General features: G+C 36.1%; 3 protein-coding genes across 5 annotated transcripts; all 3 read right to left on the bottom strand.

The window, feature by feature from the left end:
* Positions 1 to 2,430: 2,430 nt before the first annotated feature.
* LOC113316932 lies at positions 2,431 to 5,295 on the bottom strand. Its single transcript, XM_026565091.1, has 4 exons — positions 5,100 to 5,295; positions 4,893 to 5,010; positions 3,081 to 3,386; positions 2,431 to 2,850 (listed from the first exon to the last, which is right to left on the bottom strand). The coding sequence occupies exons 1-4, from the start codon at positions 5,198 to 5,200 to the stop codon at positions 2,734 to 2,736; spliced, it is 642 nt and encodes a 213-aa protein (XP_026420876.1). The 5' UTR covers positions 5,201 to 5,295; the 3' UTR covers positions 2,431 to 2,733.
* An 804-nt stretch (positions 5,296 to 6,099) lies between these two features.
* On the bottom strand, positions 6,100 to 9,361 carry LOC113318806 (transportin MOS14-like). 3 transcript variants are annotated; one of them, XM_026567057.1, is made up of 6 exons: positions 9,229 to 9,361; positions 7,962 to 8,736; positions 7,785 to 7,831; positions 7,526 to 7,681; positions 6,932 to 7,053; positions 6,100 to 6,398 (listed from the first exon to the last, which is right to left on the bottom strand). In XM_026567057.1, the coding sequence occupies exons 2-6, from the start codon at positions 7,964 to 7,966 to the stop codon at positions 6,357 to 6,359; spliced, it is 372 nt and encodes a 123-aa protein (XP_026422842.1). In that variant the 5' UTR covers positions 7,967 to 8,736; positions 9,229 to 9,361; the 3' UTR covers positions 6,100 to 6,356. The 3 variants fall into 3 exon arrangements, with proteins under 3 accessions (XP_026422842.1, XP_026422840.1, XP_026422841.1); XM_026567055.1 differs by having other exon boundaries at positions 6,100 to 7,053; positions 7,962 to 8,038; positions 8,285 to 8,736; XM_026567056.1 differs by having other exon boundaries at positions 6,100 to 7,053; positions 7,526 to 7,609.
* Positions 9,362 to 9,810: 449 nt separating this feature from the next.
* On the bottom strand, positions 9,811 to 11,163 carry LOC113315457 (F-box protein CPR1-like). Its single transcript, XM_026563733.1, has 2 exons — positions 10,009 to 11,163; positions 9,811 to 9,852 (listed from the first exon to the last, which is right to left on the bottom strand). Exons 1-2 carry the CDS (start codon positions 11,161 to 11,163, stop codon positions 9,811 to 9,813), a joined length of 1,197 nt encoding a protein of 398 aa, XP_026419518.1.
* Between the last annotated feature and the right edge of the window lie 2,347 nt (positions 11,164 to 13,510).

Here is a 13,510-nt window from a genome sequence, read left to right as displayed (position 1 = left end):
ACTAAAAACTAGGATGAAACGGCAGGCAGGAGATTTGGCAGCACTTTCCCAATGAGACTTTCTCAAGGATCTTTCTTCCATGGATTTAAAAGAAGGATTTTTACAAATCCCTAATTATAATTACAAATCAAGACCTCCAAATTCCTAATTACATATGACCTAAACTTCCATTTGCAAGCTTCTCATGATGATTAATCAAAAAATCCCTTCGATTCGATTGATGAGAACCTCAAAAAAATATTCTTTCTTTAGCGACAGTGAAGAGTTCATGCATGATAACGTTTTGAAGGAGAAATATAGAGAAAGATAAAAGAGGCACAAAGAGAAGGATTTCCCGTTGATTAGAGTTAGTATAGTTACATGGATAAATACTTTATATACATGGAAAAATGAAGATCAAAGACTATCCTTTTGGACCGCACATCCATGGGTCATAGGCCCTATAACAGTTTACCCAAATTCAGCAATTTACTATTAGGCATGTCTACAGAGAAGGAAATCAAGCAGCAGACGGTCTGGCAAACCAAGCGGCAGATGATTGCTCTATAAGGAAGCTCGCAACAACAGTATGGGACAATGTAGTTCCCCCACCTATGAGTTTTATTGTAACAACTAACTCTATGGGCATAACATTCCCACGTGTAATCTCAGTTTAATTTAATAAATTGCATACTTCAAAAGAAAAAAAATCGTCATTATACAAATTTATATATCCTACCGACTTTACATGAAAAAATAGAGTTGTCATGCTCTTAAATTTCAACCATGATGATTCTTATCAATATCGGGGAACATTCGTCATAGTTTATATTTTAATTATAACGATTGTTAAATTTTAAAACAAAAACCGATCATGATAGACCATAAAGACTATGATAAGTCGTCATGGGACAAATTTAAATCATGACGACTCTTCCAAATTTTGAAACAAAATTTTTTTTACATAATTTTTAATTATAATCGGCATCATACTAAATTTAGGTGTACCGATTATTTAATTTTAAAATGAAAGTTGACAATGAAATGCCGTCACAATTTAAATTTATAAACCATGACGACTCTCTAAAGTCATCATAAGAATTTAAACTGTGATAATTTTTCGGAATAATTTCTTTAGTTGATTAGATGTTGTTATAGGCATAATTCAATATCGTGACCACTCTCCATACATATCTGGGTAAAAAAATTATAACAAGTTTAAAATAAATAATAATAATCAAATAAAAATAAAATATGATTAATTTTAACTAAATAAAATTAACGCTAATTAAATAATATTATCACTAATTAAGTAAAGGCAGATTAGCTATTTTGAAAAATATTTGGTTAAGAGGCTTTGGAAATTAAGTTTGGATGGCGTGTTTTTGTTTTTTCACGGTATACTTCCTCCTGATTTCAACATCCACGAGGCATTTTTATATCCAAATTTAAGCGATTTTTGTTTATGTGATGCTGGAAGAAATCGCCTGGTCAAATCTATACGGATTTTAAAACTATTCAACTAGCTGACCACTTGCACGATGGCTGGCCGATGAAGAGAGATAGAGCTATAAACGACACTCTTGGTCCCAGCTCATTTTGTATACAAATGACGGAGCAAGGCACTATATGAAGCACCCTCAATAATAATCACTTTCCGCGGATGGATTCGTTGCCAAATTAACTCCCAAATTGCAAGATTTGGCCACAGCCGATACTGGTGTGATGTTGCATCTAAAGTGACCATTAGACAACCTTAATATTTTCCATATTCGTCATGAGCAATTGCACCACCTGCTCCCTTATCTGGGATAAACGCACCATGTAAATTTATTTCTACATCTTGATGAGGTTGGGGTTCCCATGATTGTCGCATGAGATTTTGCAGTTGGATTAGTATTACAGTTATCTCCATCTACAGAATGCTTGAAGTCATTGTAAGCCTTCTTCAAAATTGATCAGCAAAAAATTACTCCATTGGAGAATACAATTTCAATCCCAGACCCAGTAAATGGTTTTGATGGATGAAAGAGTTAAAGTAAGAAATATTTGATTTCACCACTGGTAACCCTCCAATTGTATCCCAAATTCAAGAAATTGCGGAAAAAATAAAAATAAGAATCCAACGGCACTCGCTATGCATATCTTGACACATATTAGCACAGGTTAATTCTCCGCAGGTACAGAAAGGCAATTCCAGGAAAGTCACTAATAACTCTCAACCGTAGTGCTCTCTATTCACTTGTCAAGATTGGGGATTATGGTACAAAAGGACAGAGAGCAGGATAACTGATTATGGAACAAAAGGCCGGAGAGCAGGATCAGAGCACGAAATGACATGATACTTCAATGATTACCGTTTTCTTGGCATTTTTTCTGTATTAAGCTATTGACTAACATTGATTATAATCAGCAAAGCATTAAAAAAATTCCGTCAAGACCTTTCATTGACCTCTATGTCATTGTCACCGCAGTCCATATCGACAAACCACCTCATATATGACGTTTGCACGAAATAATAGGATGAGATAACAACAGAACAGAAAAAGCTACAGCTCTGCCTCTTCATTGACATTTCTCATGTACAAGAGAACAACATTAACAGTACACCAATCATAAACGATGTAGTGTGGATTGGTGTCGACTAGATTACATGATTGCATAAAATCTGCGTGTTTGTTCGCAACCAGTAGTACAGACATGGTGACTAATCTATCTCTTACCTTCTGGAAGGATCAGATCAGCTCTGCAGAATTAGAATCTAGCGTTGCTTGGCACTCTCATCATTCCAACTCCTGGCATTGTAACAACTTGTTTCCGCCTAAAATATATAAATGAACCAGCACAAAGCACCATAAACAACATAATGGCCTGCAACCAAGTAAAAGAAAATCAAATTTAAGCCACTAACAATGTGCGAATTGTTACTGAAACCAGAGCGCAAAACCCAAAAGCAAAAGATTGGTCGACGAAGTTTTTCTATGTAATCAACCCATTCATTAGTTATGCAGTGTTGAGCCAAGCAGAGACAAGGTCATAAATGATCTGTAAGAACATTTGTTGATGCATTACACATGATTTAAAGGGTTAGGAAAACATACCTCGAAACCTAGCACCGACAACTTCTCTTGATTTACAGCTGGTACACAGCTCCTATAAGTAATATAACCTTGTCTTCCATCCGATGTAGACGAATCATCCAGCACTCTTCTACTTTTAATTAAACTAGCAGTTTCTTCAGTATCCAGCGTTACAGAGTGCTTGTCTGTGTTGCCAAATGACTTTTCCAAAGTTGATCTGTTTTTCTTAGATTTCTTGCCAGTTTTCTTCTTTGAACTATCTCCAGCTCCTATACATTTCAAAGGGATTCGATATCCAGTTTCACTGCATCGATATTTTTCATCTCCCTACAAACACAACATCTTTCAAGTACAAGAAGCTGAAAATTCACATGAACAAAAGAGAATACAAATATGGACCAAAACATGATTCCCACTTTTAGTCTAGAATTATGAGCTTCCAACAAGCAATGTGCATTCATATTTTCAAGCAAAATCTATGGACATGTAAAGGTGACACCACCTATAGTACGTCTATCTGGTTTCATCAAATTATGTACGTATTCTGCATCTGCTGCATCAACCTTTAATCTTCTAAATCTAATGCTTTTACGATCCACAATTCTACCTCAAAACCCGTAGAATTGGGTATTCAACTGATCAATAGTAATATTTTTTTTATTTTTTTTTTTGTAGCGAAATCCATTTACGCAGATATTTCTATTTCAGAAAAACATGACACACATATGGATGAAAAGAATTTTGCTCTCGCACTGCGAGAGCCTTATTGAACTAGCATAATACTGACTGTTCGATTTAGTGAGATGTGACATCATCTAACTGCCAGTTAACCTAATTATTTCACCGAATAATTGGTCCAAAGAGAAGCCAAAATATTTGCTTTTGCTTTCATAATTTCGTTCCCACAGTCTAAAGCATATTTGCTGTTTTTGCTTATTATGATTTTTTTTCCAATTGTAATCAGGATCAATCAACAACCCTTGTGATCAGTTACAATTAATGATTAAGTATCAGAGGATTGTATAATAACCTAGGATTTTTAGTTGTTATCATCACGATACCTTCGAATTCTAGTAAATCACTGTCCAATGTAAATTTTTATGACATTTTCTCCCAACTCAAGCTACAGGAATACCAAACGAGAACTACATTCATAAAGGTCCAAGTCTAAACATACAGTGATCATCATCTCATATGCTAAATATCATCACTATTGTTGGTTATGATGATAATCTCAAGCCTTTCGTCTCCTTTCCATTGGAGATTCTTCTTTGATAGGAAAATATTATACGTTCCCAAAAAATAGATATTCGTTTATTCATGGCAGGATCACGGCAAAAGAAGGCAGCGAGATATTCATTAAATATACACGAATACTTCAAATATTTGGTAGATAACGGAAGTTAACTCCTAGTTATATTACATCATATCTTGCCAAATCCAGTCTGGTAGTTCAATAAGGCTCTCGCAATGCGAGAGCAAAATTCTTTCCCATATGGATTCAAAAAAAATAAGAACAGGGGGATACCAAAATATGTCAAAGAGGCGATAGAGACCTTTCGATGTATATGACAAGGGATGTCAATGCAATGAGGCTTTTTCTGTTGAACACCACATAACATCTGAAACTAGAAGTTCTTCCCTTTCCAAAGAGCTTAATTTTTCTAAGAATTAATTAGGGTAACATAAACTAATTTATGAATCCAATTCCCAATGAACCCAGTTTAGGAAATTACAAGACCTATGTGTTTTGAAACAATTCAAGACGTTCATGAATGATAATTTAACCATATATAAATTAAAAAGAAGTAATTTTGATTCCAAAGGAATTACCTTTTCGGAGTAGAGACAAGGGAGACAAGGTCCAGAAGGAGTACATTCAAAGGTAGCATTACTGCCTCCTGGGGTTTCTTTGAAACTCGATAATGAACGTCTTCCTCCTGTTTCAATACTGCAAACAAATAGATAACAAATTCAGATCAAACCAGAACCAGGGAACCAATTATAAATCAATCAGAAATCTGGAATTGTAACGGTTACCTCTGAGGGGTTGTTGCCTGTGTATATAATGAAGATATAGAGATGATTAAGAAAAGGGCTTGGAAAGAAAGGATTAATGGTGAGTTTGGTAATGGAACCATGATCCTTCTTTCCACTCCTCTCTTCCTTTCCTGCCTGTTTTTTCTTTCTCCTTTCGCTTCTTCCTGTCGAATGTCGATGCAAAAATATGCAACTTGGGACTAGTAAAACCGACAAAGACGTGGAAAAAAGGAAAGCCACCACCAGCCCGTCTAGCTCAGTTGGTAGAGCGCAAGGCTCTTAACCTTGTGGTCGTGGGTTCTAGCCCCATTTTCATTTGTCAATTATCAGGGTCTGACATTATAAGTATTGGCAACATTTTATTTTATTTTAGTGATGAAAATCAACAATCCATGGATCTTATTTCACTGGGAAGACAGATATTTATTCCAAGTACAATTAGAAAACAGAAATGTCAAAGTAGGAATAAGGATTTTTATTCTCATTATGTAACTTGATTCCTGGACTCGTCGCATATGATCTAATAGAATATTCGTCTTTAACGGTTTGTTACTATCTTCCTTTCTACTAGGAGGATACAGCAGGTACAACTCTAGAGGCCTCAAAACTCCCTGTACAATCTCCGACAGGAAACATCCGACATCTCCTCAACAGGACCTGTTAGGCCAAGCACTATGGGAGAGGGCATCCCTTCCCTACATGACACGAAAACTCAGTTTCCATGTGAATAGTGCAAAACCTATCCTTTTTTTTAACCAAATTTTTGTACGTTGGATAAATTCTATAAGGTTCAAAGATAATTAATAGAAAAAAATAAGAAGATAAAAAAGGTTAAAAAAAAAGAGTTTTAGTTAAAAAAAAAGATAGGATCATGTTGTTTGGAGCTTAGCTTGTTAGGCTTTCAATTAGTTAATTATGTAATAATATTTTAAAAAATATTAAAAAATAAAATAAAATAAAAAAATGTTAGTGTAAAACTGTGAAAACCAGAAACGGATACGTGTAAATTACAATCACAATTTTACATGGAATACCCCTGCTAGGGATATGGGAGACCATAGTAGTAGGGTTTTGAGTTTTTCCCGAGGGATATGGAAGGGATAAAGGGCACCATAGTGCTTGGCCTTAAATACTGAAATATCAACCCCAGATGCTGCTTCTGATAAAGCTTGAAGAAATCTTGAACACTCCATTTCTGTTACAGCTGTTGATGGAATCAATAAAATGCTTTCTTTGGCCCACTCAAGTGCCATAGGTTCATTCATAGGCCCTCCTGAAGGCTAGTAAAGCATATGTAACCTGAAATATATTGATAACATTTGAAGTCAACCATTCGAACAGACTAATGGTTTCTAATTTCATAAGAGATGGTTTCATTGACTCATGGAATGTGATGTATTTCCACTGAACCAACAGGGATATTTGTTGTTACTTTTGGTTGAATTCCTAGAATCCTCTTTAGTAAGCAACTACATTAGCAGAGAAATGTTTTAAGATTCTCTATCGATGTCTCAAACCAACAAAGAAATGTACGATCAACGTTACCCAAAGTTGTGAGCAGCAATGTAGTAAGTAATATGGTTAAATATGCATACCACTTCTAGTCGATAACTAGGGAGTGCTCCAGTAATGAGGCTCTCAAAATTCTAGAGACACTTGGACCTCGAGGAACTACAATAGTATCCCGGATAGATTCCTCAACTAGAGTTTGCAAGGTCCAAGACATCTGATAAAGATGTCATTATCGAATTGCAGGCTTCTTTAAGAAACATCTTCTTTGCAAGGTGAGTACATGTTAAATTCGAACATTCAAAAAGAAGAGAAAACGATACCTGTGTCGTATTGCCAATCATCGCACCATCAGCTAAAGGTGGGAATACAGCTGATGCATCAAAAAGATGACCGCAATAGAGGATGCATCGAGACGCCAACAAAAAATAATCATCTGCTGGTCCTACAACAGAGATTTGCAACATAGTCTAAACCAGCAAATATCAGAACAGTAAAAGGTACTGTAGAGATACACAAAGCTTTTTCGGCTATCTATTCATGAGAAGAAAACTAATTATTTTGAATCCACAACTTGGAAGTGGTCCCTCATTAAGAAATAAACTGATTTATACATCTGTGGCATATTATACAACTGCCAACATAGAACAGCTTTAAATGATTCCTAGCTCAAGTAGAAAAAAAATGCCTTGATGCTGAACAGAGAAGAGCTAAAAAAAATTAGTAAATCAATGAGCACAGAAAGGTTGAAGTAAGAGCATTGGATAAATTTGCCGTCTTTCTAGTTCCTAATATTCTCATTCGCTGCCAAGGAATGTTATGGGACACACAGCAACCACACCACTGAATAGCTGAAATCTCCAAACAAGAGTATGCACTTCCAAACAACTAGATTTGAAAGAGAGAAGAATATTCACCATTACAGATGTGCCTAAAGGCCAAAGCTGCAGCTGCTGCAGAATCTTCAGAGGCACTCATGCCACTCATAAGAATCTCTATCACTGAAAGCAAAACCAGGAGCCCATTTAGTGAAGCATCAAGCAGCTTTGAATATACCCCGATTGCCAAGCACACTAATAAGAGTGCCAAACAGAAAACAAGTCAACTACCAGACAACAGGCATCAGAATAAGAACTAATATTTTTCAATTTAAACTTGCAGTAGATAATTAATCACCTGTCTGATGTAATTGAGGTTGAAGAGGGAGTTTTGGAACCAACGCCCTAAGAAAAGGTTTTCACCAGATAAGGATATTGTAAATATACTTGTCTTTCAGTTATTAAACTGAATAAAGAGTCAAAGACAATGTAAATAAAAATGATAAGGAGAAAGTTGAAGCACATAGATTCATACCACATGGCTCAACCTCCCATGCTTTATATTCATGATAATGTAGTCTATGGAAATGACAACATAACAGTCACGTAAACCTATCCAAAATTACATAAAGTTATGTGAATTTTATGATATCTTAGAAAGGAGAGTGCAAAGCCCAACATCTGGGCACTCTGTAGGTCAAGATTTACACGGCATAAGGATTTTGGAATTATAATTAAGCAACAAGAAGATAGCAGTTTAGGCTTCGTTAGATAAAAGTGCCTTGCTTGTAAATTAGTCGTGTCTATCACATCCCTAGTGCAAAAATTATCGGAGACTTCTGGAGTTCGTAACCATACCTGAGGCATACTTCAGCTTCAACAACTGAGACATAACTTGATATAGCTTGGATACAATATAGAGAAGCTTCTGAAGGGCGCCAATCCCAAGTTTCATCAGAATTGGGAATCTCTTTAGCCTAGATCAATATATATTCTCCAACCCATACATAAGCTAAGTTTTAAATTTAGTCAGGCTTGGTAATGCAGTCAAAAGTAGATAACGAAACAACCTTTGTAGAATCATTAAAGTTTCATTGTAGGAAAATTCTAAGATCAAACATGTTGTTCTTCTGATTCATAGAGCATGAAGATCCCATTACTACCACGTATAAACAGATAGATAAATGGCAAACAACATTCATTGTGTGAGTGTGACCATTTATTTCCATATTTAGTTTGGTTAAATTCCCTGCAGTCCTCTCTTGAAATGTTTATAGAGTTATGGGGGGATACTGAACCCTGAAGCTAACCTGTAAAAGAGATACTTCAACTCTCAGAGGTAACCTTTAAGAATAACAAAATACCAAGCAATTTGATAACACACATAATGAAAATGGCGTTCAACTTGTAAGTCAGCTGATAGATGTTAAAGTATGAAACAGAGTGGAAATGCGGAAAATACTTGAAATCGTAAACATCAGAACATTCGAAAGAAAAGTTGAAGCGCAGCAGATACAAATATAGCCTGCAATCTCTGGATTGCACCACAACAGGCGATCTATACATTTTCTTTTGCCAAGTCCACGCGATCTATACATATTGACACCTTAGTACATAATGTTCAGATCACATAGGGGTGTCATTCTACTGACCCCAAATAAACTAGGTGATCTAAATAGGAACTGTGCATCAACTGAACCGTGGTAGTATGATTTTGTGCCTCTCGATTATCTTGCTTTTCCAGTAACATAGGAAACTCAAGAAGTACAAGTGAAACAAGCTAACTTAAACATATTATATACCTTTGAGGAATCCTTAAGCTGCTCCCTGATCAAGGGCATGCGAGCAGCTACACCACCAGAGCTTCGAGCCAATGTATCAATCCGGAGATGACAGCAGTACCAACAATGGCAAATAAAAAATTACAGAAATATGTTACCTGGCCAGAAGCACATAACAAACGATTTTTCAACACCCAAACAAAACTATGTGAAACGTTTGCTAAAAGGCAATAAAATTGACTAAGTTCCTTCTTACAGCTGTAGATCATGCTTTTTAGATAAATAACCATTGGTAAAATAATTATTATTTTTAATCCAACCATTTTGCCTTTGAAAGAGAAAATGATCATCTCATACATTAGTTTTCAGAAAAAGAAGAGCGAAAACACTACACCTTTCAAAAAGATAAACATAGACAAAATACATGTTCCCTAGACACGTAAATAAATTGAATACAGGTCGTAAATCAACTTCCAATGGACCAACTCAGAAATTTGAAGCTGCCAGTTACCACGTCTTGCCTACCCCAGATACAAATACATGATGACATGGAAAAAGGAGGTAAGAGTAACTGACGAAGATAACTAACATGTGTAGTAGACATTAAACAACAGCTGCATCAAGGTAGTAGACATTAAACAACAGCTGCATCAAGGATGAGTTCTTACAATTCAGTTAAAAATAAACTACATAGATATATACCAATACATATATCAAAAACATGAAACTTAAAATACGATCACTCCTTTTATTTGAGTTCCTTATACGGGCTAATGTTTCTTCAGACCTACTCTTACGTACTCCCACACTGTAAGTACCAGAGTTCAAAGAAACTAAGCTTTCACAATAAGTCTCAGCGTTCCTGAATGGAACATTGTTGATTTTTAGTTCTCTAGCACTTCCATGTTTTGGGTCATACAAAACTAGAATATCGCCTTTCAAGAGTAGAATCTCATGGTTCTTAAAAGACCGCACAAGCTTCAAATATCTTAGCTCATTAATAATACTCTCGTGGGAAATGACATAATGCTTTGTCCAAGATTCTCGAACTCCATAATCCAGCATCTCCCATACTTCAAAATAATTCTCAACACCATTCACATCTGAGCTGACAAGTAAGCAAAGGCACCCTTGCAACACACCCAGAGACATATCCTTATTCATCTCAGGGATTTCTCTTGGTAGTTGCATTTCTTTGAAATTCTCATCACTGATATCTAAAGAGAGTAATAATAAGTCATATTGACCTAGCGCTAACCAATGAAGGTTTTCGTTAACAAGCACCCCGGATATTTGAATATCACAAAACCGATAAGGTATGGTTTTCACCGTTTTCCACAAATTTGATGCTAACGTATAGACTTGGACTAGAGTAGTATCCTTGTTTCCGGGAAGTTTTATACCTATTGCCAACTTGTAATCATCAGTCTTGTCATTATAACCAATACCATGAATGCAAACATTGTCTCCATTAAATTCAATTGGTGATTCAGGTAATTCTTTATATTCTGTTGTAGCTGGGTTCCAAAGACAGAATAAATTCCTATTACCACCACCATAATAAGACAACCATGTGCAAATTATACCATTACATGAACCCAATAATCCATCACAATAATGTAGAAGAGATGATTTGAATGGGTGATCCACTTTAATAACACGATCTTTAATTTCACATACAGATGATGATGGTAATGAATCATAACCTATTGAGTAAATTCGATCACCGGAATCTTTAAGCATGAGAATAGGATTATTTTTCTGAACAGTCATATGGGTTTTAACGAAACCAGAGGTTAAGATTAGGGCATACCAGTGCTTGCAAACACACTTACAAGATAATAAGGGTTTCGCCGGTAATCTTAAGAGGATTTCAATTTGTATCTCTTCTGGAATTGACATTATTGTTGTTCTTCTTCCACCACCAAATTTCCATACAAAACGTCTATAAGCCATTTGTGTTTTTTTGTTGTTCCCCTGATTATTAAGCTGATCTTGAGCTTCTTTCTCGGCAAATAATAAAAAATTGAAATGACGAGTTCAGATCGAAGAAGGGGAAGAAGAAGAAGAAACCTAGGGTAGCTGTAATCTCACTGATTTCCTTTGGAGGAGAGATTTCAAGTGAAGACTGCTGAAACCCTCCAACAATTATTACTCTCTTGTCATTTGGAACTTAAGTTGCACTGTCGGTCACCTTTGGAATAAATTGGGACAGAACGGGCAGCTTGGCCCATTTTTTAACTCGAGCCAAGCCATAATTTTGAGCATACCAAAATCTTTCAAGGCATACTGAAAGAAGACAAAAAAAGGTTGTTGAATAGCAAAATCAGATAATCCCTTAACCCAAATTTTTTTTAATGGCAAATCTGCCCTTTACGTATTAGTGTTAATAATCTTGATTAGTGATTAAATATTTTGTTTAGAGATGAAGATAATTTTCAGAATTATAAGAGTTGTTTAGATGAAAAATATGAGGAAAAAAAAAATCAAAGTTTTGGTTTGGTTAAGAAGGAGAGAAAGAGAAGGAGAAAGTGAGAAAATTATAATTCTTGATTCAATGAGGATGAGGAGGGTCATATATCATCTAAAAAACCTAGGAAAATACACATCAACTACACCAATGATTCCTAAATGGCTGATTTCTTAGATTATGAATCATGGTTCGGCGAAACAGGTTGAGGTTCGGCTCACATCTATGAGCCGAATCTACCAATTGATGAACGGTTCGGCTTACTGAATCTGTTTACTGCATGCGCCAAACCTATAATTTCCAATTCCCACCCTTTTGTTAGACACTAGTTCGGCTTATATTAAAGTTTCATAGTAAGCCGAACAACATCCTGAATAGCCCGGAATAGAATCATTACTAATTCGGCTTACATATCCAAATTCGTATGTGCCGAACATAATTTTTTAATTTATGGGTTGAAATATTGTTACTGGTTCGGCACATATGGAGAATATCATATCAGCCGAAACCTCTTATGTTCAAGGTTCGACACATAATATGATTATCGTCTGAGCCGAACATGAATTTGTTAATTTTTGGGTTAAAATATTGTTCGCGGTTCGGCACATATTGAGGATATCGTATAAGCCGAAACATGTAAATGTTCATACTTCGGCACATAATGTGATTATCGAATGCGCCGAACCTGAAGGACAAATGATTCGGCGTGTAACTAACATTAGAGGATAAGCCGAACTCTGTAAATTCGGCACATAACTGTTAAGCTATTCATTAAAACATGAAATTGACGGTGTCCATAACCCAATCCCAGCACCATTAAAAACAAAGTTCAGCACCTTAAAGCAAAGGTGTTTGCAACACCATAAAAGTGTACTTAAAACTTAAGAAAAAGTGTACCATAAAAGTGTACATAAAAGGGCATTTAACCACGACCCCTCTTCTTAGTTCCACGACCACCTCTTCTTCCACCTTGGTCTTCATCTTCCGACGCATCATTACCGGGTTGGACGGTAGCACCAACTTGGCTTTTACCTTCACCAACTTGTCGAGACCTCTTAGTGGTAGGCCTTTTTTCGGGTTCCCCGGGTCCTTGTCCTTTGTTGATGATTGCATCCCACTTGTCGATGAGGTATTTTTGTTCTTCCACGGTCATTGTTGTTTTGCAACCAAGTTTGGCCTTCATTTTCTTCAACATCTCCCTACCCGCGGCAACCTATTTTTCATTTGAGAACAACTTATAACCATGAGTTTGAAGACATTTTTACCATAACTAATATATGAAAACAGTATAAAGTGAAGTCATTCTTACCATAACCTTGAAAGCCTTGACTACATCTTCGGAAGTAGACTTGTTGGTGATCTTGATTGGCCTCGCCTTCCCCTTATCAGATATCTTTTGCCTTTTCTTATTGATAATGAAGGGATGAGAAATTTGGTTATACCAATCCATATAGCCCGGATCCTCTTCACATGGATCATCAAGTAAAGGTGTTAACTTGGACGCATCTAATGTGTGATTGTCTAAATTATTCCAAAACTCAACGGTGGGATCAGGATCATACTTTGGTTCCCAAGATGAAGTGATGCTTTTAGTTCCCTTACCACTCTTTGGTAACAACCTGAATTTCTCGTCAAACAAAGGAACCTTTTGGACACATCCTAATTGACGGAGTACTCGCCTAGGATCGTATATAACATAACCACCGGGATACCACAATGGCCCATGATACATACCTACCGGCATATCCTCATCTTCAACAACTTCATCTTCTTCATTCTCATATGGTTGAAAAGCGACATCATCAACACCAAGACAGTCTAACGTCTCTCTCA

This window comes from Papaver somniferum, chromosome 10 (assembly GCF_003573695.1).
Source record: "Papaver somniferum cultivar HN1 chromosome 10, ASM357369v1, whole genome shotgun sequence".
Classification (NCBI taxonomy): Eukaryota; Viridiplantae; Streptophyta; class Magnoliopsida; order Ranunculales; family Papaveraceae; genus Papaver; species Papaver somniferum.
The sequence above is the reverse complement of the archived record's forward strand: the minus strand, read 5'-3'. Positions and strand labels throughout refer to the sequence as shown.